This window comes from Sminthopsis crassicaudata, chromosome 1 (genome assembly GCF_048593235.1).
Source record: "Sminthopsis crassicaudata isolate SCR6 chromosome 1, ASM4859323v1, whole genome shotgun sequence".
Taxonomy (NCBI): Eukaryota; Metazoa; Chordata; class Mammalia; order Dasyuromorphia; family Dasyuridae; genus Sminthopsis; species Sminthopsis crassicaudata.
In genome coordinates this window covers 50,580,508-50,606,977 of record NC_133617.1, presented here as the reverse complement: position 1 = coordinate 50,606,977, position 26,470 = coordinate 50,580,508, and the positions used below count along the sequence as shown (strand labels likewise).

At 48.1% G+C, this 26,470-nt stretch overlaps 1 protein-coding gene and 1 long non-coding RNA gene across 3 annotated transcripts in view; one reads left to right on the top strand and one right to left on the bottom strand.

The window, feature by feature from the left end:
- Positions 1-9,672: 9,672 nt before the first annotated feature.
- LOC141562363 (uncharacterized) lies at positions 9,673-10,900 on the top strand. The gene is made up of 3 exons (XR_012488197.1): positions 9,673-10,090; positions 10,291-10,421; positions 10,554-10,900. It is a non-coding gene; the product is annotated as an uncharacterized LOC141562363 (long non-coding RNA).
- A 4,177-nt stretch (positions 10,901-15,077) lies between these two features.
- The window catches only part of ARRDC2 (arrestin domain containing 2), a 21,144-nt gene continuing 9,751 nt past the window's right edge, over positions 15,078-26,470 (bottom strand). The window contains exons 1-8 of one of the 2 annotated variants that reach the window (XM_074302373.1): positions 23,016-23,456; positions 22,679-22,745; positions 22,192-22,339; positions 21,207-21,309; positions 20,410-20,666; positions 17,793-17,955; positions 17,219-17,370; positions 15,078-16,050 (exon numbers count right to left, since the gene is read on the bottom strand). In XM_074302373.1, the coding sequence (XP_074158474.1) occupies positions 15,997-16,050; positions 17,219-17,370; positions 17,793-17,955; positions 20,410-20,666; positions 21,207-21,309; positions 22,192-22,339; positions 22,679-22,745; positions 23,016-23,283 (1,212 nt within the window). In that variant the 5' untranslated portion in view covers positions 23,284-23,456 and the 3' untranslated portion in view covers positions 15,078-15,996. Of the gene's footprint in view, positions 16,051-17,218; positions 17,371-17,792; positions 17,956-20,409; positions 20,667-21,206; positions 21,310-22,191; positions 22,340-22,678; positions 22,746-23,015; positions 23,457-26,470 lie in introns of those variants that run through there. The other variant, XM_074302382.1, reaches the window with a different exon arrangement.

Sequence of the window (26,470 nt, the reverse complement as noted above, 5' to 3'; positions counted from 1 at the left end):
CCAAGTTTGGATAATTAAGAAGGATGTGGTTTTTCTAGGGAAATAGAAGATTGGAGGAAGGGAAGGTGGAGTGAGGGCATCCAGGGGCAGGATTTTTATTTCCAGTCCCCAGGTTTCTTTTTTTTACCCCCAAGAAAAACCCCTACCAATAGAGACCGACTGCTTCTGCCTGGGGCTCTAGGAAATTAAAATGATTTAAAGATTCCTGCTGCCTGGAAGGCTTGGTTGGAGAGGAGGTCGGCTTCTAAGGTTAATTTCCTACCCATTACACGACCCCATTCTGCCTCTCTAGGGTATAGCTACTATTTATACATGACTGCTACTTTGTAAAGAATCCCATGTCCTGAAGTTTGGGATCTAAGGCTCCTCACTACTCAGTTTCCGGATGTTTTTATAACTAAAGTCTGGGAACACAGAGCTGTTTACTAAGTATCAATTGTTCATTGAGCTGAATTCTCAGGGCTCTGCAAAGGGTGATGAGACCTTTGGACTAATTTGTAGCTCCCAGGTGGGACTGGGGAGGGGATCCTTCCCCTAAAACTGTGGGTATTCTGAGAGAAAAGGCGAGATTCCTCCTCCAGAGCCCCCAGAAGTTCCTCTCATTGTGATGGTGGATGGCTCTGGATACTCACCAGAGATCCTGGGATAAGGACCCGGCAGGCTGCGGGCCTCTGGTTCTGTCTCTCTAAGTTTCTGCTACTGCCTCTGCCTCTGCTTATGTCTGGCCCTGGCCCTGCTCCTGTGCCTTTGTAGTAGCCGGGCTCCCGGGCCTGCTGGGAGCTGGGCTGGGGTCAGGCTGGGAGCGCTCCTCAATGGAGGGGTTTGTTTTCCCCGGCTGGGTGCTAGCGGCCCGCCTGGGCCAGGGTTCAGGAATCCACAGATGGGCCGGCCTCTGTCTGCTTTCCCAGCTGATTCCCTTCCCAGCACATTCTGTCCCGAGCCAGCCCAGCTTTGGACCGCCAATACACAGCATCCCTATTAAGCCGTCCTAATGTCAGCGGGGCACTGCCTGGCCGTGCCGGCCAGCTGGGGAGCCGCCCGCCGCCCGCCAACCTTTCCATCCGGCGGAGGGATCGAGTTTCAAACAGCAGGTGTAGCTTGGAGCCCCTGCCTCAGCACCCTGCCCCGCCATCAGCCCAAAGCCCCAGGAGGGAGGGACCTGGCTACCCAGCCTCCTCCTCCCAGCTTGCCAACCCCCCGGAACTCCCCAGTTTCCACCAAAGCCTGCACTGACCTCCAGCTAAATCCTTGAAACTGTTAAGAGGAAAAGAACATGGTCCCCAGAATTAGGAACTAAGTTTGAATCCCAGCTTTGCTGTGGATCCCTGTGTGTGGTCAAGGGCAGAACACTTCTCTGTGGCCTAAGAAAGGGAGAGTTCTGAATCTATGAGCCTACCACAAATGGTACCCCATTCTATAAGTTATCTATGATGCATAGAGTGCTGAGTCTGGAGTCAGGAGGACCTGAGTTCAAATGCAACCATCCACTGGATAAATCACTTCACTTTCCTCATCTGTTAAATAAGCCAAAGAAGAAAAAGGCAAACCACTCCAGTATCTCTGCCAAGAAAACCCCAAATGAAATCATGAAGAATCCAATGTGGGGGCAGCTAGGTGGCACAGTGGATAGGGCACCAGTCCTAAAGTCAGGAGGACCTGAGTTCAAATATGGTCTCAGACAATTAACACTTCCTAGCCCTGTGACCCTGGGGAAGGAGCTCTGGATCTGGCTTCTAAGCCTGGCTCTCTTGTTCCCTATCTGTAAAGTGCTGACCAAGGCACTTCTCCTGTATGAGCCTCAGTTTTCTCATTTGTGATATAAAAACCTTTCTTGTCCATTCTAGCCCTAAATCTATAATCACAGGAACCTATGAAGTCTTTTCCCCTCCCCATCTCCCCAACCCTATGGAAATCCTGGCTTAACCCCAATTGTCTCAGAAAAAAAAAAAATCCAATGTGACTGACTAAATAATAAGCTGGGCTAAAAGTTAGGAGGATCTGAGTTCAAATACTGCCCCAGTCACTTACTAGCTGTTTGACCCTCTGGGAAAATCATTCAAGGTCTGGAGGCCTCAATTCCTCATCTGTAAAATGGGGATAATAGTATGACTTCCCTTCCAGGGTGGCTGTGAGGACAGAATAACATACCTAAAGTACTTGTAATCTTTAAGGTATATATAAATATTATTACTATGACTCTTTATTACCATGACTATGACAAGTAGTATTATTCTTATAACTAGAAGGGATCTTTGATTCAAACCTTTATTTTTTTAAAAGGGGAAATTTAATCCCAGAGACAGGAATGGATTTGCTCAGTGTCTGTGGGAAGGTCTCTGTCCTGAGGGTCCTTTCTGAGGCCTGAGAATAGTTGTTCCAGCTAGTCTGGGAGTGTCCTAAGGGTATGGGTCCACTTCTCCTCATTGCCTGGCACCCCCACAGTATGACTGTGTATAGAGCTCAGCCCCTAGGGAGGCTGGGAAACCACCTACTGGTGGAGTGGCTTATGGGTACAGAATATCGGGGTGTGCCCAAAGATGGGAACCCTGCCTTAATTCCCAGTTCAGAACTGTTTGAGTCTGATCCTCCAACCTGGAGGTGACATGGTTCCTGCCACTTGGATCCTCAGGAGACCCTGTGAGTCTCTACTTGTTGACTGAAGCCAGAGACTTTACAGAGCCAGGATTTCCATAGGGTTGGGGAGATGGGGAGGGGAAAAGACTTCATAGGTTCCTGTGATTATAGATTTAGGGCTAGAATGGACAAGAAAGGTTTTTATATCACAAATGAGGAAACTGAGGCTCATACAGGAGAAGTGCCTTGGTCAGCACTTTACAGATAGGGAACAAGAGAGCCAGGCTTAGAAGCCAGATCCAGAGCTCCTTCCAAAGCATCAGGCAGCATCTCCCCCTGCTCCTCTTAGAAAGCTGGGCTTCTCCATCCTGGCAGATCAGGAGATCCATAGAGTCCTAGATGAGCCTCAGTAAGCATAAACAGGAAGTCTGAAAAGTCTCAATCAAGAGGAAGCTGGAACCTAAAGCCCGACTGAATGATAAGGTGACCCCCTAATGGAGTTTAGTTGTTTCATGATGAAACTAGTACATCTAGGCATGCTGGAATTTTAGAACAGGAAATGAGAGAGCTGGGTGGGCTCAGAACACAGAATGTCAGATTTGGGAGGGTTCTTAGAACACAGAATGTTTCAACTAGAGGGAACTTTAGAATAAAGAATGTCAGAATTGGGGAAGGGTCCTTAGGACAGAGGATATCAGAGCTAGATGGAGGAACCTTAGAACTCAGAATTGCAGAATTTGGGGGGCTTAGAACACAAAAAGTGGGAAGGAGGGCTTAGTATAGGGAATTTCAGAGCTGGGAGGTCTCTTAGAACTCAGAATGTCAGAATTGGGAAGGTTCTTAGACTAGAGAATGTGTTCAAGTCAACTACAAAGGACTTATAAAGGAAGATGTTGTCCACTTCCATAGAAAGAACTGATACACATAATTTGTTTTTACTCTTTTGTGTGTCTGTGTGTATACATATACATAAATATCTATATCTGTGTGAAATGGTGGCCTTTTCTAGTTGGGGATGAGGAGAGAGGGAGACATCTTGAAATTTAAAATGTAATAATAATTTTAAAAAAATAGAAAACATCAAGGCTGGGAGGGGCCTTAGAATACAGAATGTCAACCTGGGAGGGGACATGGGACAGAGAATGTCAGAGAGGAGAGTGCCTTTAGATCACAGAAGGTTGAGATAGACATTAAAGATTTATTTTGCAGCTAGGGAAACTGAGACCTAGAGAAAGGAAAAGACTTGCCTACAGTCCCACTTTGTCAGCTATTGAGCCAGGGATTGGGAGCTGCCAGCCCAGGGCACTAGGCCCTTCCTCCACCTTCCTTGACAAACTGACTCTGATGACAATCTTCATGCTGATCTTTTTCTTACCCACAACTTTTCCCTTCCTGCAATTAGCGGCAAGTGTGAATTGGCTGTAATTAGATTTCTTTGTGGTGGCCTAGTCTGAAGTCTCAGGCCATGCTAATGACTGCAGGCTGTCCCAGAGTGCTCAGGTCACATCCAAAATATCCTATGAGATTTCCGGCCCTTTGCTGGAAAAGATCACAAACCTTGGGCCAACTGGGGGAAGGGCTGGGGAAGCAATCTCTGCCCTTCCGTGAAGTGAAAAGATGCTGCACAGGTTACTCCAGTACACAAGAGCTGGCCACACTTGGAAAGCCAGGACCTTCCTTTAAAAAAAAAATTGTTTTAAAGCCAATTTTCATAAATTATGCTTATATGAATGTTATGGAATATTATTGTTCTGTAAGAAATGACCAACAGATGATTTCAGAGAGGGCTAGAGAGACTGACATGAATTGATGCTGAGTGAAATGAGCAGGTCCAGATCATTGTACATGGCAACAAGAAGATTATACAATGATCAATTCTGATGGATGTGGCTCTCTTCAACAATGAGGTGACTCAAACCAGTTCCACTTGTTCAGTGATGAAGAGCCAACTACACCCAGAGAGAGAACCATGGGAACAGAGTGTGGACCACAACATAGCATTCTCACTCTCTCCATTGTTATCTGCTTGCATTTTGTTTTCTTCCTTAGTTTTTATTTTCCTTCCTTCTTGATCTGATTTTTCTTATACAGCAAGATAACTATATAAATGTGTACATATATTGGATTTAACATGTATTTCGACATATTTAACATGTATTGGACTACCTGCTAGCTAGGGAAGGGGGTGGGGGGAAGGAGGGGAAAATTTGGAACAGAAGTTTTGCAAGGGTCAATGTTGGAAAAATTACCCATGCATATGTTTTGTAAATAAAATTTAAAAAAAGAAAGAAAAAAAGAGACAATTTTCAGATGAGGAAATTGATATCATTTCTAGTCATATGAAAAGGTGTTCTAAATTACTATTGGTCATAGAAATGCAAATTAAGACAACTGAGGTACCATCACATACCTCTCAGATTGGCTAAGATGACAGGAAAAGATAATGATGGATGTTGGAAGGGATGTGGGAAAACAGGGACATTGATACACTGTTGGTGGAATTGTGAACTGATCCAACCATTCTGGAGAGCAATCTGGAACTATGTTCAAAAAGTTATCAAATTGTGCATACCCTTTGATCTAGCAGTGATACTACTGGGGTTATTTCCCAAAGAGATCTTAAAGAAGGGAAAGGGACCTGTATGTGCAAGAATGTTTGTGGCAGCCCTCTTTGTAGTGTCCAGAAACTGGAAACTGAGTGGATGCCCATCAATTGGAGAATGGCTGAATAAATTGTGGTATATGAATGTTATGGAATATTATTGTTCTGTAAGAAACGACCAGCAGGATGATTTCAGAAAGGCCTGGAGAGATTTACATGAACTGATGCTGAGTGAAGTGAGCAGAACCAGGAGACATGGCAACAATATACACAGCAATAACAAGATTATGTGATGTTCAATTCTGATGGACGTGGCTCTCTTCAACAATGAGATGATAGAAGTCAGTTCCAATGATCTTGTGATGAAGAGAGCCATCTGCACCCAGAGAAAGGACTGTGGGAACTGAATGTGGATCACAACATAGCATTCTCACTCTTGTTGTTGTTTGCTTGCATTTTGTTTTGTTTTGTTTTGTTTTTTTCTCATTTTTTTCCTTTTTGATCTGATTTTTCTTGTGCAGTGTGATAATTGTGGAAATATGTATAGAAGTATTATACGTGTTTAACACTTATTGAATTACTTACCATCTGGGAGAGGGTGTGGGGGAAGGAAGAGAGAAAAATTTGGAACACAAAGTTTTGCAAGGGTGAATGTTAAACATTATCCATGCATATATTTTAGAAATAAAAAGCTTTTGCATTTTGTTTTCTTATTCATTTACTTACTTTTTAAAAATCTGATTCCTCTTGTGCAGCAAGAGAATTGCATAAATATGTTTATACATATTGAATTTAACATATATTTTAACATATTTAACATATATTGAATTGCTTGCCATCTAGGGAAGGGGGTGGGGGAAAGGAGGAGAATCCGTGCATATGTTTTAAAAATAAAAAGTTTTATAAAAATAAAATTAAATTAAAAAAACAATAACATCAGCAAAAAGAAAAAAAAGAGAAGAAAAAGCAATAATAATAATGAATGTAAGCTCCTTGAGGGAAGGCTCTGTTTCATTTTTGTTAATGTATATCCCCAACATCTAGCAGGGTTCTTGGCATCTAATCAGAAATTAACAACTGATTCAATGATTATCAATAAACCTAAAATGATCATTTGATTAGTTAATGGCTAATAGCCCTTCAGGATTGTTGTGGGGATCAAATGATTTTTATAAAGCATTTGGCAAAGTCTATGAGTCTAAATTGATGGTGGGGAGTTTAAAGTACTAAAGTTGGAGTTAGGCTGCCTTGGGCTAAGATTTCATCTCTAACATGAGCTGTGTAACTATAGGTAAATCACTTCCCCTTCCTCCTTAATGCCAGGACCTTCCATTTTAGGTATCTCAAATTTTCCTTATTTGAATTGGGTTTGTTTATACCTGTTTACATGTAGATGTCCCATTATGTCCCGTTAGGAACACCTTGAAAGCAAGGATCACTTCTACCTTTCATTGTACTGCATAATTAGCCAATTTAGTAAGGGCCTATATTTAAGATCCTACTATATGTCAGTAGGCACATGGTAGTGCTTAATAAGTACTTGTTGACTTGACATGTATGTAGTGACAGTTTATAGATCTAGAGTTCCAATTGTGGAGTGATCCCTTCATCGTCCCCCCTTCGGCAGCTCTGTGGTTTAGGCACAGGGAGGGCTGTTTGGCTATTGGCCAGAGGCTAGTCTAGCTAAGTCCGGAGGGGAGGGGTTCAGAGAATGGTGAAGACTTCATTGAGTGACTCACTGTGGTACAAGGGAGAGCACTAGATTTGGAATGAAGAGCCCCAGTTAAAATCCCACTTGTAATGCTCATTTGCCTGTGCAAGCTTGGCCAAGTTACTTTACCTCTCTACCTCAGTTTCCTCCACTGTAAAAATAAGGAAATTGGACTGAATTGCCTCTAATAATAATAATTTGCAAAACATTTTACAAATGCCATTTCATTTGAAGGGGCAGCTAGGTGGTGCAGTGGTTAGAGCATCGGAGCTGGAGTCAGGAAGACCTCAATAGCTTATGACCCTGAGAAGTCCCTTTAATTCTGCTTGCTTCTGTTTCCTTTTCCATAAAATGAGAAGGAAATGGTAAACTATTCCAGACTTAACAACAATATTTCACTCTGGGAGTTGGGTGCTGTCATTATCTCCGTTTTGGAAATGAGGAAACTGAGGCAGACAAAGGTGAAGTGACTTACCCAGAGTTCCACATCTAGTGTCTGGGCCTGGATTTGAATCCAGGTCTTCTTGATTTGAGGTGAATTAGCCACTGGACCACCTAGCTGCCTATGAGTCTCTGTGTCTAAGTATGACCTTTATTCCAGTGATTCCCTCCTCTCCCAGCTTCCTTCAGAGGCAGCTCAGGTTTCACCTTGAGCAAAAGGTCTTTCCTGATCCCTAAGGCTTCTTCCTTCCTTTTGAAATGTGCATATTCTGTCCCCTGACAAATATTGCTGCATTTGTATGCCTGATGGCTGGCACATCATAGACACTTAATAAATGCCTGGAAACTCAATTCAACCATTGCAGAGACTTTGGAAGGGGGCTCCTGCAGGGGGATGCATGGTTGAACTCAATAATTATCTCTTAAGGGGGCTTCTAGCTTTGAGAGGGTCTAATTTCAAGGTCCCAAAATTCTGTTATCTTGAGATTCCGGGAGATTGTGGCTTGATATGTCAGGCTCAAAGGACAGTTCCATTGGATTCCTTTGTTTAAAGGTCCTTGTTAGGAAGACTGGCTTGCGTGGTGGTAGGCCTGGAAAAGACAGATTCAGGAATGAGTGGAATGGGAAAACAAAAGATATAGGGGAAAAGTAGCATTTGTGAAAGAGAAAAAAATCCCATTGAACCTTTTAAAGATGCTATGAATCTTTGTTGAGTCTTCTATGAGTTTAATTCTGAAGTCCTAAGACTCTTTGATTCCAAGGTCTGTAATCAGAAGTCCTGAGTTTTAATCTAGTTTGGAAATTTACTAGTTGGGTGGTAACCCTGGACAAGTCACTTTAATATGGTTCTGCCTCAGTTTCCTCATCTCTAAAATGGGAATAATTGGACATCATGTACCTCCCAGAATTGTTGTGAAGATCAAATGAGGTAATATATGTAATATCTTTAGCATAGTACCTACACATGGTAGGAGCTTAATGAATATTCTTTCTTTCTTCCTCCCTTAATTCCTTCCTTCCTTCCTCCCTTCCATCCTCCCCGCCCAGCTTCCCCTCCTTCCTTTTCCTCCCTCCCTTCCTTCTCTACTTCCCTTCTTTTTCTTCCTTCCCTCTCCTCCCTCTTTCCCTTCCCTTTCTTTCTTCCCTCTTTCCTTCTCTCCTTTCCTCCTGTCCTTCCCTCCTTTCCTCTCCCTTCTTTTCTTTCTTCCTTATTTCTAAAGTTCTAAGATTCTGTGCGTTTAAGGTTCTAGAACTCCATTATTTCCTATTCTAAGATGTTAGGATTTTTAAGGTAATAAGATCCAATTAGTTCTAACGTTCTATGCTTCTCTCTGCTTCAGGTTCTCAGGCTCTTTGGTCTGAGGGCTCTGACCTCCTCCTTAAAGAGGGTCCCTCCTCTGGGCTGAGAGGAGGAATTTCCCTTTGACCCACCCTCCCTCCCTCCAGCTCTTCTGGCCCCAAGCAGGCTTGTTTACAGTTCACACATGTTCCTTCTCCAAAAACTCGAGGTTGTTTATGGGGGAACATGTCCCATTTGTGATGGCGCCAGGCACAGAGCTGGAGGCGGAAGATGAGTAATGGTGTGTATTCTGATCCTCAGATTCTGACCCCACTCGGCAATGGGACAAACAACCACATAGGTCTAAGAATAGTTATTTTTCAAGCCAATTTTGGGGATTTTCCAAGAATTCCCTGAAAATTGATAAGAAGGTAACCAAGTGGCTGTCTGGGGAGACTGAAGTTTGGGGGAAAAGGGGAGAACCCTCTCTAGGACTTCTGGATGCTGGGATATTATGTGTGAGTACATATGTCTAAAAGTTAGGTTTTGAATATATGTTTACGTTAGTACACAGACACATACCTATATTTTTTACACTTATACCATGTATACATGGGTGCCTTCTATACATTTCAGCCCTAGTTAAAAAAAACAAAACAAAACAAAAAAACCCATCTTTCTTAACAATTAGGATTATCCAGAAGTGGACCATAAATTTAGAGTTGAGGGGCAGCTAGTTAGTCAGTAGTTAGAGCACCAACTCTGAAGTCAAGAGGACCTGAGTTCAAATCTGACCTCAGACACAACACTTCCTGGCTGTGTAAGCTTGGACAAGTCACAACCCCAATTGCCTCAGGAAAAACAAACAAAAAACACAAAAAAAATAATAAATTTAGAGTTGGAAGAAATATCAGAGGCTATCTAGTAAACTACCCTGATTTTATAGGTAAGAAAACTGAGGTCCAGAGGGATTAAATTAATTTCCCAAAGACACACATAGAACAAGCAAGGCAGACAGGATTTGAACCCAGATCCTTTGAATCTACAGCCAATGACCTTTCCACTTTGGCACACTGAGATGGGCTCCTTCAGAAGGTAGCAGATTTCCTGTCTCTAGGAATCTTCAGAGATTGAATGGGGGAAAAAAAATGGTATGGTGAAGAAAAAAATAACACAATCACCATAGGATGGGGAGGAATGGCTAGTTAGCAGCTGGTCTGAAAAAGATCTGGGGTTTTTAGTAGACTGAAAACTCAGATGAGTCAGCAGTGTGATAAGGCTGCTGTAGAAGCTAAAGCAAGTCTGGGCTACTTGAATAGGGGGCCTAGCTTTGGGCAACAGGGAGGGGATAGGCCCATTGTCTTTTACCTTCTTCAGAACATTCTGATCTGGGCATTGTGGTTTAAAAAGGACATTGATAAACTTTCCAGAGGAGAGAAAACAGGAGAGAGAAGGGTTTTAAGTTTATAACAGAAAGGATCGGGTAAGGAACTGGACCGTGTTTAGCATGAAGAGAAGTCTGAGGGGGATATTTCTTCAGGTCTTTAAAGGGCTGTCATGAGGAGGAGGCTTTGTTCTGCTTGGTGCAGGAAGACAGAACCAGGAAATATGGGGGCGAGTTACAAAGAGGTAAACTGAGGCTTGATGTCAGGAAAAATAATAATAAATGAGCTGTCTCTACAGGAGGAGTGCTTCCCTTCCCCTTGGAAGTATTCAGGCAGAGACTGGACAGTCACTTGGGCATCAATTAGTCCTGGACACCTTCCAATGCTCTAGTTCTATGATTTTCTGACATAGAATGGATTCTTGTTCAGGTACCAATGGGATTAAATGGTTCCTGACTCCCCATCCAACTCTGAGGGAGTATATATGTGGTTCATGTGTGTATGGAGCAGTGTTATATACATATATGTGATATGTCTGCATTTTTATATATGTGTTTACAGACATCTGTCCGCACTGTGTCAAAGGCATCCAGAGCTCCTTAACATCTGTGCGACTTCTGGGGGCAACAAAGCCTTTACAAGCTACGATTTCTCCTTCTATAAAATGGTGGGGATGACTCGGGGTCTCCTCCAGTTCTAAAGCCTGTAATAAGTTCTTAGGGGTAAATGACAAAGGCCTTCTGCTGCTAGAGCTGAAGTTCCCCGTGGCTACAGGAAGCAGTTCCTGGAGACCTAGATAGACCTTCATGGGGGGGAAACAATAGCAGCAGAGGTAGCTGTCACTGGGGCTTCTTGGTGGGGAGGGGATTTTTGATAAATAGTCTGGACCTTGGAACCATTCCACTCCCCCGTCCTTGTCTTTCCCTTTGCTCAGCTGTTACGTGATCTTTTGCTCACCCTCCCTACCTCTCATGGCCTAGCTGCAACATGGTTGTTGGAAATTTTCAGTTAGAAGTCAGTGAAAATAAAAATATAATTGTCTTTCCCTTCAAGTTTATGTATCCTGTGAAATTTCTTCTCGGACCCCAGTTTGGGAGCTCGGTCTTACAACAATCTGACGTTCAGTAAACTCTAGAATCCAAATCACTGGAGACAGGCTCTCCATTCACTCACTTAAACCTGGAAAAACTCAAGAGAAACTTAAGAAACTTAAACCTGGACAGCAACCTGATAGAAATTAGGTTTGGGACAGCAGGCCACAATAAGCCCCAAGTGGATACTTGATTTAAATACGACAGGTTACATGATTTAAAACAACAGCGCTAATTGAGCCTGGCTGGAGGAACCTTTCCTGTAGCTTACTTAACAAAGCCTAAGGGCTGTAACCCCGCTTCCAAAGGCTTCTGGGAAGGTTCATGGAGCTCAGGGCCAGCTTCCCAGAAGGGGTCAGTGCCCATCTGAGCATCTGCAGTGTTTTCCTGCATGTCCCACCTCCCAGTCTAAAGCTTTAAAGGTCTCTGAGGCCATGAGATGCTTCCCCTTCAATTCAATATTCTTACTAAATGTCTTCTTTTTGTTATTTGACAATATCGTGGAGTGATGTCTTAATTGCTTGTGAATTGGCTTTAAGGAAGGCAGAGTTGCACGAAGTCATCAGTCTCACTCTTTATTCTGGATTCATCAAAGTCCAACGGCAGAACGAAAGTCGAGGTTGCTGATGGCACAGGATGCAGCGGATAACCGTAGCATCTTTGATGTCTAACCAAGGTCTCAGCTCTCCCTGGCACCTGTTTCCGCGACCCTCAGCTAATGGCCATTGGAACAAATTGTTCTCATCCCCCCATTCCACTGGGAAAAATCTTCACGTGCTCAGGGGGTGTCTGTATCCCGCTACCTCATATAATTAACACAGGGAGACCACATTTGAACTATGTTCTAACCTACTCCAGACCTTGAAGTCCAGCCCTTGTGCCACCTGGAGAAGGGACCCTGCCGGGATGGAGATAAAGTATAACACAGAGTATGGGGTAATTGAGGCTAGAGGAAGTGCCCTACAAAAGCTTCAGTGGAGGAAAGACACTTTTGGCTTGGGAAAAACCGAGGAAGGTTTCATGGAGGAGGTGGTACCTGAGCTAAGCCTTGAAGAAAAAAGAAAGATTCTTCAAGAGAGATGAGGAGACAGTAAGAGGGAAGGGAGAGGGTAGAATGAGAGGAGCCCATAGTATATCTAGTTTGGCTGGACTGAAAAGAGTGTGCAAGGAGAAGAGTGGAAAATTCCACTTACTGGAAAGGTGGATTGGTACCCAAGCGTGTGGGACCTCAAATGTCAGGTCTGTGAGTAAGGCAGGGCAGAATCACAGAGCCTGAGAGCTGGACAGAAACCTCAGGCCAGCTTGTCTGATCTGTCCTTGAACAAGAATCCCTCCTCCAACCTCCCTGACCAGTGGTCATCTGGCCTCCACCAAAAGGCCTCCTGGATGGACTGGGGGAGGGGCAGCCAATTCCATTCCTGGAGAGGGCTAATTCTTTGGAATATTTTTCCCCGACATTAAGCCTGAATTGAGTTTTTTCCATCTTCCTCCTATTTCCAGTTGTTCTTCCCTCTGAGACCAATCTGAATAAAGCTAAATCCTTCACAGGACAATCCTAATCAAATACTTGTAAGTGCTCTTTTCTCCAGGCTAAACACCCCTGTTCCTTCTACTGTTACTTCCATGCCATAAATTTGAGGCCCTTCACCATTCTGATTGCCTTCCCTCAGATGCTCTTCAATGGGTGCTATGCTTGTTTAATATTTGCATAGCCCCTATTATGTGCTAAGGACTTTCCAAATTTGATCCTCACCACAATCCTGGGAAGTAGGTGGAATTATTATCCCCATTTTACAGATGGGAAAACTGATTTGCTGAGAAAGTATCTGAGGCTGCATTTGAATTCAGGTCTTCTTGACTCCAAGCCCAGTGCTCTATTCACTGGACCACTTTGCTGTCCAAGCTCTTTGACAGGAAGCTGAGAGGGAGGTTAGGGGCCATGTCCAAGATCTAGAGCCAGAAGGTGGCAAAGGTGAAGGTTTCAGAAGTCTTTAGTTTTCTCAGTTTTCTCTTCTCCAGCCTCCTGATTAGGGTGTTCCACCCAAGATTGTATACTTCCAGGAAAAGCAGGAGACCCAACGCATGTCTCCTGATGGCCTAAGGAAGTCCAGGAGTGTGTGTGGAGGGGATACCCTCCCTAGTCCCAAGCCTTTAAAATTCCCAAGACTTGTGTTTTTGAGATGAACAGTTCCTCAGGAATCCTTTAGACCTTAACCTCTTGGTTTCCTTGAGTTTCCCAAACTGTTGAATACCAGGAACAGGGATCCTCTAATAGGGATTTATTTTGTGTATGTGTGTGTGTGAGGTTCACATGATAGAATGCTTACAAAATACTTAGTAAAGCTTTCTGGTCTGCAGAAGAATCAACAATGGTCATTTCCTCTGTGGTGGGTCGGTGGGGAGGCGCTGGGGTTCTTGGGGTGCTGGTACAGGCTGAACTACGACTCTCCCCCCTCCGCACTCCCACCAGAGGCTGACGGCTGCACTGTACCCACACTGGGGCAGCTTTGTGTCCCAGGAACAGCTGGACAGGCACTTCCTGTGCACAGGCAGGCCTTGTTCCTCCAAGAAGCTCGACCCAGACGGCTGGGGGTGGGTAGGAGGAGAGAAAGAGCCTCGTGACAGGGATCAGGTCTCTGTCCTGCGCGCCCCAGCCTCCCTCTGGTAGGATGCTGAAATCGACACCCAGAAACCCTCAGTCCGGCTCAGATGCTGTGACTCTGGCTCCCTTGGGGGAGGGAGGGCCAGAACAGAGGTTTTCTATTAAAAGCAGGAAAGAAAGTCAGAGGTGGAGAATGACCTCAGAATACAGGATATCAATGCTGGAAGGGATCTTTGGACTCGGCCTTCAGAGATAGGAAGGACCAAACAGATTATTTGGAGTTTTGTTTTTGTTTTTTAAGGGGGCAAACTGAGGCTCAGAAAGGGAAACTAACCTGTACAAATTACATAACAGATTACTAGCTGGATCTAGACTAAAATCAGGGATTTGCATGTCTTAGAACAGAACTCTTTTCTATATTTGTAAAACAAGACACTCAGCCCTTGTCTGCAGATCTTGAGCGATACTGTGGGCAGATCCTTTTAATCTAATCCATATTTATTATCCTTCCTACCAGGACTACCTTCTGCCATTCTTCCTCCAAGGAGGAATCTAGAGCCAGATCCTCCACTCAAAAGCTTCAGAGGCAGTGTGGGGTAGTGGGAAGGGAGCAGGACTCATTGGCTGTGTCTGAACTCAGGGAATTCATATAATCTCCTTTCATTCTTCATCAGAAACTCTTAAGGAGTTAAGAGGAAAGGGATTTGTAGAAAAATGAAGGAATTGCATTTGGTTTAGTTGTTAAATAAGTCTGTAGTCCATGGATGAGATGGATCTTACTTTGCCTTCAAAAGTAAGCTTGGGAAGAAATTCTCACTCACCTGGGAAGATTTAAACTGAGGCAGAGAGGGAGGAACATACAAAATGGATATAGCAAAGAAACCCGCCTGCAGGGTAATTATTAACAGGAGGTAGTCCTGAAGAGAAGCACCTCCCACCTTATTTGCAGAGGTGGGGGGCTATGGGTGCCAAACAGTGCACATTCTAAGAGCCTATAGATGACATGGGTAGTGAAAAGGAACTGTACTCTATTCCTTATTCTTTGGCACCAAAGAATGGATATTTTTGGAAAAGATGCTGATGTCAAAACAACTAAAGAAAAATACACCTCTAAACTGAACTCTGAGCACAGATCGAAACCTCCTTCAGCTTATTTTAATGTTTTTTTGGTAACATGGCTAATATGGAAATAAGTTTTGCATGATTTAACATGTATAATAGGTATCATATTGCTTGTCTTCTCAATGGGTGGGGGAAGAGCTGGAGGGAAGAATTTGGAATTTAAAAGTTAAAATCCACCTTCAAATTCTATACCCTAGGGAACTTTGGAAAGGTCAACTATTATTCAGTTAAGCTGCTTTAGAGATGAAACAGAGAAAGCCAACATCCATCTCAGTAGAAAACCTGGTATTCACCTTTATTTTATTTATTTTCAAACAACTGTACAAAAAGAGAAGGAACCTCCCCTGAATGTTCTTTGATTTTATCAAAACCACAGTGCAGATGAGTGTGTGTTTGCAGTCAAGGCCAAGTGTATACTTGCTCATGAAAGGAAGGAGCTAGCACTGCCTAGGTTTGAGTTGGGCACTGTGGTGGGCAGCCACTTGGGCTCTGAGACCCAGGTGGGCTGGGGAAGCCCCTTGGTCCCACCCAGTTTTAGCACCAGCTTCACAGGGACTGCTCAAGCCCTGGCCATGCTCACCTTTAGCACCCCAGATCATCCTTTCCTCCTAAAGCCCCGTCTGCGCCATCTCTTCTAACTCCATCCCCCTTCCTTAGGCCCATTAATCAGATAGGGCCAGCCCCATAAGCCTTTGCTGTCCCAGCATTCTCAGGGGTTTTCAGTCCAAAATGAGGCAGTCTGTAGGTGAGAGCCCCAAGGCTGGGGATGAGAGGGCCCTGCTTCTTGTGGGGACTATCACGTATGGCCAGTCGGTGCCTTTGGCCGAGTTTCCTTTTAGACTCCTCGAAGGACCTCATCTCTGTAATCTTCAAGAAGATCGTGTAGGACTGCTCTCCTAATTCCAAGTCAGAGGAGAAGTTCAGAACAGAACAAGTTGTCTCATATCAGGGACCACCTTCACCCGAAAGCAGCTTGGGGCCGGAGAAAAAGGGAGGACTCGGCAGCCAGGTCCTAAAGTCATGGAGAGCAGACTCCCCAACCCCTGCCATCGCCACCCAAGGCCGGAGCTCGCTCCAGCTGCCTGCTCTCACGCGGGACAGTGGGGCTCCTAGGCCTCGCTCCAGCCGGGAAGTCTTCCCTGGATCCCGGGAGCTGGTTCTGGTCAGAATCAAGCCACTGTCTCGGGCCTCAACACGTCATGCAGCGCCGCCGAATGGTCTGCAAGGGAGGATTTGGATCCACCTGCAAGGGAAGCAAGAGTCAAGGGTGAACTGGAGTTCCTGCTGCAGAAGGAGATAGGCTTCTGGACCTGGGCAAGGTGGGAGTCTGTTTTGCTAGGATTTTGTTTATTTATTTCTTCCTTCATTAGGTGAAAGTGGAAGAGGAAACAAATTTTTAATTTTCTAAATAATTGTTGGTGCAGCCAGGTGGTGCAGTGGATAGGGCACCTGAAGTCAGGAGGACCTGAGTTCAAATCTGTTCAGACATTTAACACTTCCTGGCTGTGTGACCCTGGGCAAGTTACTTAACCCCAATTGCCTCAGCAAAGAAAAAAAAAATGTTTAAAAAATTGGATCTCCTTCTAAAGTAGGGAAAGGGACCCACATATGCAAAAAATGTTTGTGGCAGCCCTTTTTGTAGTGGCAAGGAATGGAAACTGAGTGGATGCCCATCAGTTGGAGAATGGCTGAATAAGTTATGGAATATTATTGTTCTGTAAGAAACGATCAGGAGGATGATTTCAGAAAAGCCTAGAGAGGCCTTCATGAACTAATGCTGAGTGAAATGAGCTGAACCAGGAGATCAATTGTTTAGTGATGAAGAGAGCCATCTACACCTAGAGAGAGAACCTTGGGGATTGAGTGTGGATCACAACCTAGCAATCTTGCTCTTTCTGTTGTTATTTGCTTGAATTTTATTTTCTTTCTCAGTTTTTCTTTTTCTTCCTTCTTGATATGATTTTTAACTGTATAAATATGTATACATATATTGGATTTAACATGTATTTCAACATATGTAACATGTATTAGACTACCTGCCAGCTAGGGGAGAGGGTGGGGGAAAGGAGGGGAAAATTTGGAACAAAAGGTCATATAAGGGTCAATGTTGGAAAAATTACCCATGCATATGCTTTGCAAATAATTAAAAAAAAAAATTTGGATCTCCTCCATGGACCACAGGCTTATTACTGAACAAAATGCAATTCCTTCATCTTCTACAAATCCCTTCCCCTCTCAACAACCCTTCAGAGTTTCTGAGGAGGAATGAAAGGAGGTTATGTGAATTCCCTTCTACATGAAAATAGAGATGCAGATGTTCTGGGAAGCAGGAAGGGAGGGACTACCATCTCCCTACTCCCCACCATTTAGGGACCCTCAGGGAATGGACCCCAGGAAGGGAGTTCACTGACCTCAGAGTACAGGGGAGGCGGACGGTAGCGGAATTCCTGGATGTAGGCGAAGAAGGGGCCCTCGAGGGCCTGGCTGCTGCCAGCCTCCTGGGGTGGAGGCGAGAGGCCTGGGCTGGTTTCCTCAGACACCACTTCAGAGTACTCTGGAGGAGCTGAAACATCATAGGGAAGCAGTGAAAAAGGGAGGGGAAGTAGTCTCAGCCTCAGAAGTAAACCTCTGTCCTCCCTCTCACTTTGCCTCAGTCTGGCTCACTGAGAGGAAGCCTCCCTGTATTACTCTCATTTTAAAGGAAGAAAAATGTGGAGACAGAAGTGAGGTCCTCCCAGGTGAATCAGTGCTGAGACCAGGACTGAGGTTTTCTGACTCCAAAACCTGCAGCAGAGCGAGCATTTTGTTGCCTCAGAAAGAGCCCTACAATCTAAGGAGTTGGGGAGGTGAGGGAGGGGGGTTCCAGGGCCTAGACCTAGCTCAGTAAGTCCTGGATTCTTTCTAGACCTCCAATCCCCCATATTCCAGGGCACTGGCCTGGGTGACCCTGAAGGTCTCTCACCTAGTGCAGACTCCAAAGCTTACCTTCAGGCTCTTCAGGGATGGCCATATGCAGCCAGTCCAGATTGACACTATACTGGCTACCCACGCTGGATGTCCGGCTGCCAAATGGATGCAAGGGGATGGTTCCAATGACAAGGGGCAGCTCCAGGAGCAATTTGGATGTGCCTGGGATGTCCACACACACCTGGGAAGGGAACAAGGAACAGTCATTAGGAACAAGAAAGAACAAGGACAGGGGAGGCACATGTCCTGCCAGCACATCATCCAGCGTTTGGACTCGATTGGGCACCCACTATCTTGGAGGCAAATCTTCTTTCCCCTCCTCTGACACCGGGCACTAAACACAGCTGAAGGTAAACACCCTGAGGGGAGGCTGCTTTGTTTTTGTAGCTCTAAGATGTTCCACAACACTTGGTATGTGGGGAACTTCATCCTCCCAGTGGGAGGAACTTGTGGGTGAGGGAACTCCCTTCACCAGTGCTGATTGCACCAATTCTGTGCTTTTTGGTTTTAAGAGTTTCCTGGGGCACTGAGAGAGCCCATGAATTGCCCAAAGTCCTGTATGTGTCAGAAGCAAACTTTCTGTTTGGAGGCTGCCAATATAGCCATCAGACCTCACTGCTTGATAAGCAATTACATGATCATGTAATACACACAACTACTTCTGTAGCCCGATAACCCGGTTCTTTCACAACAATTCCCAGAGATAGTCAGGGCAGATCTTATTATCTTTATTTTTCACATGAGGGAGTTGAGACTCACAAAGGAAGGGCCTCACCCACGAGCTGGGATGAAACCTTGGGTCTCCTGATGCTGTTCTAGGCTCCTTCTCCAATACTATGCTGATCATTCTTTGCTCTTTCTGGGTCTCTCTAGTCTGTCTCTCATTTTTTCCCAGAAGATAGATTCTAGTATTAGCTCTGTTCCTTGACTACTGGCCTCAGTTTCCTCATCTGTCAAATGGAATGAGCTCCTGCCCATTCTCCCTACCTACTGGGAGGAGCTGATAGTAACCTTTCAGGCCTATCAATGTCAGTCTTCTCTTCATATAACCTGAGAGAGTGGGCCCAGGATTTCCCCTCCTCTCCCTTCAGGACCCCCCATCGTGGAACACAGGGCCCAGGCTGTATCACATACCAACAGTGGGGTTAACTATAGCCATGCTTTAGAGATCAGTACCACCTTACCCTCAGCTAAAAGCAACCAATATGTCCATAGCATCTCAAAGGTAAGACTGGCACAACAGCCCTAGGACACTAGTGTACCAGGGAGTCCTTCCCCTTGTTTCCTTTAAGCTCCACTTCTTCTCTGAAGTCCCCCTGGACCAGGAGAAAGCGATTGATTCCTTCCTTCCTTAATCTTTTCCTAGTCCTCTGACACAAGGAAGGACCCGAGAAGATTACAGCTTGAGAGCAGGAAGAGATTGTCTTGTCAGCCCCTCTCATTTAACAGAAGGTCCCAAGGTGCAGGAATCAGGGGACTTGGCCAACCAAAGTCATACTGGGGGAGTCCTCTGACTCCAAAGCCTGTGCTTTTCTCACCATGACAGCCAGAGGCCTACATGCAGCAGCAGATGCAAGTGCCGTCTTCCCCACTGATCCCAGAGTGAGCACCTTCCCAGCATGCACAGGGAGAGAAAGTTGCAACCATTCTGGATCATCTAGATCTGGAGCCTTAAAACAGAGGTGTTTCTAGGCATCCACAGGCTGCTCTCTCCCTGGACAGCATTCCTTCCAAAGAGTGCTGGAATCAGAGGCCTTCAACTGAAATCCTGGTTCTGAGGCTTATTGCCCACCTTAGGCTCTTCAGATCTCTTTCAGCCCTCCATTAACACTCCTCTGTACTCTGACTAGGCTCAGCTCAAAGGCACTCGGGCTGGCCCTTCCATTCTGGGGCCACAAAGGTGGTACAGAGCCCAGAACTCCCAGCCTGGAGTCAGGAAAGCAGCTTCCTGGGTTCAAACCAGGCTCAGACACTTACTGACTGTGGGACTCTGGACAAGTCACTTCACCCTGTTTGCCTCAATGAGTGTACAATGAGCTTGGGAAGGAAATGAAGGACAAACTACTAGTGTCTTTGCCAAGAAAACCCCAAATGGGATCACGAAGAGTTGTATATGACTGAATAGCACCACCAAATTGCCAGTTAGTTTTTCCTGACTGCAAGGCTCGATCTGTCCTTCTCAGGGTCACCCACTACTGGTTCTGCCCTCTGGGGCTAAGCAGAGCAAAGCTTTTATATGGCAGCTCAGCAAGTCCTTACAGACAGGATAACAGTCTCACAGGCCCCTCCTCCCAAAGCCTACTATTCTCTGGCTTAAACACCCTTAGTTATTTTAACTGATCCCATAGTAAACTCAAGCACGGGGGTCAGACCTTCACTTTTTTTCTGTATCCTTGGCTCCTCTTGTCAGTGCTTACTAAATGTTATGGAAATGGACCAAACCACACGTGGTGTGATCTCTATTCACTAGAGACTTTAAGAGCTGGAAGAGCTCTTAATTCAACTTCACATTTTCCAGATAGGGAAACTGAGGCTCAGAGAAGAAGGCACTTAATTACCTCAGGGCCTGATGGCCTCATTTCTGATACTCCCAAAACCCCTCCCCCAGTCCACATCACACAGCTGAGGGTCTTACCTTGAGAGTGTAATCCACACGGAGGACTCGGCACTGCAGAATGGAAGGTCCCATGGGAGGAATCTTCAGTGCCCTCCCTTGCCAAAGCTCCCGCTTCCCTGCGGCGACGGGCTCCCCCACAATGCTCGCCACCACTGATCTCTTCTCCTTCCGGGCCCCTCGAGCAACAAAGGTCTGGGTCTGGATAATGGCAGCCTTGGGCACAACAGGCCGACTAGTGCCATTGTCTATCTCAGCAAAGATGGGGATGACCTCACCTGGAAAAGAGAGGATGGATGATGCATGAGGAAGGGGAAGAAGGGAGAAGGAAGCTGACCCTTGAGGTTAGGCTAAGAATGGTAGAATTCTATGGCTGGATGGGGCCTTCCAAAACAGGATCCAATTCCACATCAGAGCTAGCTGTGAGACCCTGTCCAAGTCACTGAAAACTTTTGTTAAAAATGAGGGAGTTTGACTCTCTGTGGTCCCTGGTCCCTTTCAACTTTATAAATAGATGACCCCATATTTTAGAGGGGAAATCTCTGTGGTCCACAGAGAAGAGGAATTTGTCAAATCAGAGTCAGACATGGGGTGCTCTGTACTCTACCCTACCCCTCTGCTTGAGGGCCCCTTTCCTTTGGGGGCCACACATACACAAGAAGTTCCTCCCCACCCACACACATAGCCTCTCCTCTAGGAGTACTGTCCGCTCAGCTGTCTCTGGTCCCCTTGGCAGATGATTAAGATAAAAGATAAAGACAGCCCAGCCTCCCTTTGGCCCCTCCAGGATGCAGGTGAGCACATAGTGCCCCATTTACCTGGGGTATAGCCTTTCCTATCAATCTTGGCTGTAATGGAAACTGGGCCTCGATTGCAGTACCAGGCCCTGGCGATCTTCTCTTTCACACCTGCCTGAGGCGCCTGTGAAAGAACAGAACCCAAAAAGCAAAAATGAACAAGAGGCTGTTCACCTAAGGCTACAGCTGGCTGGCTGTCGGAAGGGCCAGGATGGGTGCCACTCCCGTACTACTGGGGTTCACTGTGCCTTTTCTCACCCCATGGAACTCTGATCCACTTAGACCAGTACTTGCAAAGTTCCAGCGCCTGTGTTGGTCACTGGGGCCGCAGATAAGAATGCCATCTTCTCTTTTAGCAATGGGCTCAGATTCAATAGGGAAGAAACAACGAGAACAGAAGCTCTTCTAAGAAAAAGTCTGCTTCGATGGTTTCTGCAGCCCCAGGTCTGTCTGCAGGGGCTTCAGAGATGTTCCTTATCCATCAAGGAGCCAGGAACTGGGCCTTGGGAATTCCCAGTGCAGAAACTCCCTTTACCAGCAGGGCTGCACGGCCGGCCCGGGGCCTCGATGGCCGGTGGGACTCTGGAGTTAGCACTCTGGGTCAGGGGTGAATCGTCCTGGCTCTGAGGCTGCCTCTCTAGCTATGCTCCATAAACCCGCTGCAAATGTTTTTTTCAAAGTCCTGCTCTGTGACTCATGGGCTCTGGGGACCACAAGCAAGTTCCCTCCCCTCTCCACACCTGTTTTAATAAAGGGATGGGACCGGATTCCCTCCCAGAGCAGACAGTTTATGATTTACTACTGCATTTTGTCCCATAAGGTAAAGATAAGATCACCCCTTTGACAGGTGAGGAAATTGAGGCGGGCATGGAGATTTTGCTGGTTGTTCGGCGACGTGCTCCCCACACAATCCACACTCCCCACTCTGACAGCTCTTCCTATGATGGGGCCTGCTGTCTGGGGGGGCTCCGGGACAGCGGGGAGTCCAGCCTCGGGCCCCACGTACCAGCAGAGCGGGCGTGTTGATGTCGATGGGCTCGATCACAGTGAACTCCTTCCGGGCCCGCTTGGCCGTACCCCAGGGTCTGTGGAGCTTGGCCTTCACGCAGTAGCGAACACTCCCATGCTTCCCTTCAAATGAGGTCACCAGAGTCCTGCCGGTGGAGGAGGCAGGTGAGACTCTGGGGGTGGCGGGCCCTGGGAAAGGCTCAGGAAACTCCCCTACCCTGGCGTACTTGGCTCCTTTAGAAGGGCTGAGCATGAACGTACATGTGGGCTCGGGGAGGAGGCTGGATGACAGGAAAGGAACAGGGGGAAGAAGACGGGGACAGACAGACGGAAGGGAGACAGACGGAGGGGCCGCAGAGGCGAGGCACAGATGGAGGCCGCTAGGTGGTACCACCCACAGAGTCCGGGGTATTTTTAGTCTCCACAGTAACAGGTCGGGAGTCGGTCCCCGGTCCCACCAAGTGCTGCCCAGCTCAGACACTTACGTGGGCAACTGGAAGCTGAAGGGGAACTCGTGCCTTCCCGGCTGTAAGGTAGTTGTGTCCCCAGAGTCTGAAAGGCGGAAGAGATTGAGGGGGTTGTGGTGAGGTTTGTGAGGGGGCGGGGCTGGAAGAACAACCTAAGGGACCTTATTAGGAGCAGTCGCCCCCAGACAACAATAAACCCGGCCAGGGCGGTCCGCTCGGACTGCCGGGATCGTCTTCGTGCCCAGGCCAGGGGAGGAGAGCGCAGAGGGACCGGCGGGATCCCGGCCGCTGCTCCGGTGCACCCCACCCCCATCCCCGGGGTTCCGGGCGCCAGGGCTGCTGGGGGGGCGCGTACCTGGGGCCAGCAACATGTCGTGGTGGTTTACCAGCTCCACCTGCTCGCTGTAGCTCTGCGTGTAGGCGGTGCTGGAGCCGGCGCTGCGGGACTCGGTCCAGTGCACCCGGGCGCAGCCCAGGGCTCGGAGGTGCAGGGCTCCCACCCGCGCCGGGGCCGCCAGCTCCAGCAGCACCGTCCCGGACACGGCCTGGCCGCCGCAGAACGCGGGCTCGGGCTCGGGTCCGTCCAGCAGGACGGCGAAGCGCTTCACCTTGTCGAAGATCATCTCGGATGCCGGAGATGGGCGAGAGGGGCGGAGGCCGGAGCACGTAAGCTTCCGCTACCCAGACCGCCTCACCGGAGGCTCTACTTCCCGAGAGCGCCCGCAGCTTCCTTTATACCGCGAGAGGGCGGGCCGAGAAGAGGCCCCCGACCAATCGCGGCTCCGCGCCGCGAGCCCCTGAGAGGGCGCGGCCAATGGCGCGACGGCGGGGGCGTGGCTAACGGCGGAGCGCAGCGGCGAAGAAAAACAAACACGTGGAAGAGCTGCCCCTGCCCCCGCCCAGATTTGGGGGTCCGGGTTACTGGGAGCGGGTCCGAGGCCGCCGGTTCCGGCGAGTCCAGGTGCTTCTCCCCGTGCCTTGGCAGCCCGGCCTTCTGCGGCCTTCCTGCCGCCCGCTCACCTACACGCCAACAACCTGCGGCCTCCAGGGCCCCGCCTGCCCCCCGTGGGCTCCGGGGACCGGTCCCGGCAAAGTCCGGCCCGCTGACCTTCGCCCTGCCCCCCGCCCATAAAGGGCCGAAATTGCATCTCCCTCCCTCCAGGAGCCCGGAGTTCTCGCCCCCAGTTACACCCATCCCGCCGGCCCGAGCCCCCTGCAACGGAACCCCACAACCATCCCCGGGGAGGGCTCCGCCCCACCCTCCCTGGAGAATGCAGAAACTCCGGAAGCTGCGGCGGGAGCGACGCGCGGCTCGACTGAAGAAGCGGCGGGGAGGAATCCGAACGCAGGACTCGCTGCCCCCAACCCCCAGTCCGGCGCCTTGGAGGGAAACTGAGGGCGGGAGGAGGAGGGGCCGCTCCGAGATCGCCCAGGGAGCCTTGGGGCACGGAGGCTGGAAGCCCGAGGTCGGGACTCTGGGCTCCCGGGGCTTTGGGTTCGGTTACTGGCCGCTGGAGTCCTGGCCCCGGGCCAAGCTTCGCGCCGTCTGCCTCCCCTCCCCCCGACCCTCGGGGGCAAGGGCTCGGGGCTGGGGCCGGTGGGAGACCAGCTCCTCTCCCAGCGCCGGGCATCAGCTGCCCCAGCTTTGGAACGGGGTCGAGCTACGGGGTCTCCTCCCTCCCCGCCCTGACCCCCAGTGTTCCAAGGGCCCTCCCCGCCCCGACACAGCGGGCTAAAGGCCTAGCAAGTTCTGCCTTCCACGTTCTAAGCGCCTCCTTCTCAGCGCTGGCCCCCGTGTTCCCAGGGCCCTCCAGCTCCAGCATCCACTCGGGGCCCTGCGCGAGCTTCCTGGAGATGACGGGGTCCGTCCGAGCCGGGAATTCCCCCACAGTCTAGGGCTGGGAGGAGGCCGGGGGCGGAGACACTCCTTAACCCCATCCCCGCACCCCTACCCCCCATGGAGAACCTAGTCCTACACGGCGACTGCCAGGCCGACCCGCCCCTCCCCTTGTTTCCTGCCACCAGCCCTTCCATCCCGCTTCCCATCCCTCTGGGCCCAGGAGCTTCCAAAAACTTTGTAATCCAATGCAAGGTTTCAGTGTTCTGGAAAGGGGAGTTTTCCGGGGCCCAGGGGAAGGGGCAAGGGAGAGATCTCTTATCCAAACACTTTCTTCTAGCCCTACCTTCCTGACTTAACCGAGATCCTTTGGGATTTCTCCGGATCCCTAAGTAGTCGGAGGAACTTCTTCAGTGCAGTGGAAAGGGGACACGGTTTGGAATTGTGGACCCTGGGTTCAAATCTTAGCGCTTATTACTGCGACCCTGGGCAAGTCACTTTCCTTTTCCGAGCCTTGGTTTTCCTCATCTGTAAAATGGCAGAGCTGGGTTAGAACCTTTCTAAGGTTCTGTTTCAGTGGGGCTGGCCACTGCTCACGCCTCTGCCCCACTTCCTTAGCATCCCCCAGCCTGCAGGGGGAAAAGTGCTGTGACACCCTCAATTAGGGAGCCGCAGGTCTCTGAGGACTGACTGAAAAAGGGGCCTCTCCGTGAGACTTCCAGGGAAGGGGGATCCTCGGCAAGTCACTCAGCCTCAGTTTCTATATCTGTAAAACCAAGGACTTGGATCAACCTTCTTTCCAGCTCTAGAACAGGGATCCCATGATCCTCATCTAGTTACATGGGTTTCATTTTAATGACTGCTATCATCCTAAATGATTCCTGAGGTCAAGACTGCCATTGTCCATCGCAAGAACTGGTTTTGTTTTCGGTATTCATAATCCCAGACTTTTCCCGAAACAGGCAACTCGAGAGTGGAGGAGAGTTCAGCGTTATCTGGTGCAACCCATCCACAGAAGAAATCCCCACAGAAAAAAACTGGACAGAGTTTCTGCCCAGTTTTGCTTGAAACCTCCAAGGAAAGGGAACCCACCATCTCTCAAAGCTACTGTTCCACTTTGTTGTTCAGTCATGTCTGATTCTTTGTGACCCCGTTTGGGGTTTTCTTGGCAAAGGCTGGAATGGTTTGCCATTTCCTTCTCTAGCTCACAGGGAAATAGAGCAAAGTGACTGGCCCAGGATCATACTATCTGTGTCAAAGGCCGGATTTGAACTCAGGAAGACTTGGACTCCAAGCCTGGCTAACCACTGCACCACCTTTGCCCCATTCTATTTAGGACAGACTCTAATTGTTATGAAATTTTTACTGACATCAAGTCAAAATGTGTCTTTCTGTAACTTCCACCTGGTCTTGTCCTCTGGGACAGAGGAGAACAAAACTAATTTTTTTATCTTAACATGGAGAAGGGGGGGGACCGCTTCTGTTCCATCTCCCACAAGCCTTCCTTCCCTCCCTCCCCCCAACATCTGGTAGTCTTCGAGAAGAAAAGGGCGAGAATACGGTAGTTGCATTGTCAGGCACACAGATGGAGCTGGAATCCTCCTCGGGGAGGTGCTGGGTGGAGGTCAAGAGGTCAGGAAGGCTCCTCTCCCCAGGAGAGCTTGACTACTGGCCCAGGCCCAGGTGTGGGGGCCCCAGCTGTGAAATCAGCCCAGGCCTGGGCAGCACTGGAGAGGCTGACTTCCACCCACCCATCTCGCTGGGCAGGAGCAGAATGTTCCCATCTTTCTAGAAAACTGGCACATTGTTGTTTAAAGCTGGGACCCAAGATGGAACTCCTAAGACAGGGGTCCACCCCGCCCACCCAGAGTGTGTGTGTGTGTGTGTTTGTGTGTGTGTGTGTGTGTGTGTGTGTGTGTGTGAGTGTGTGTGTGAGAGAGAGAGAGAGAGAGAGAGAGAGAGAGAGGCAGAGA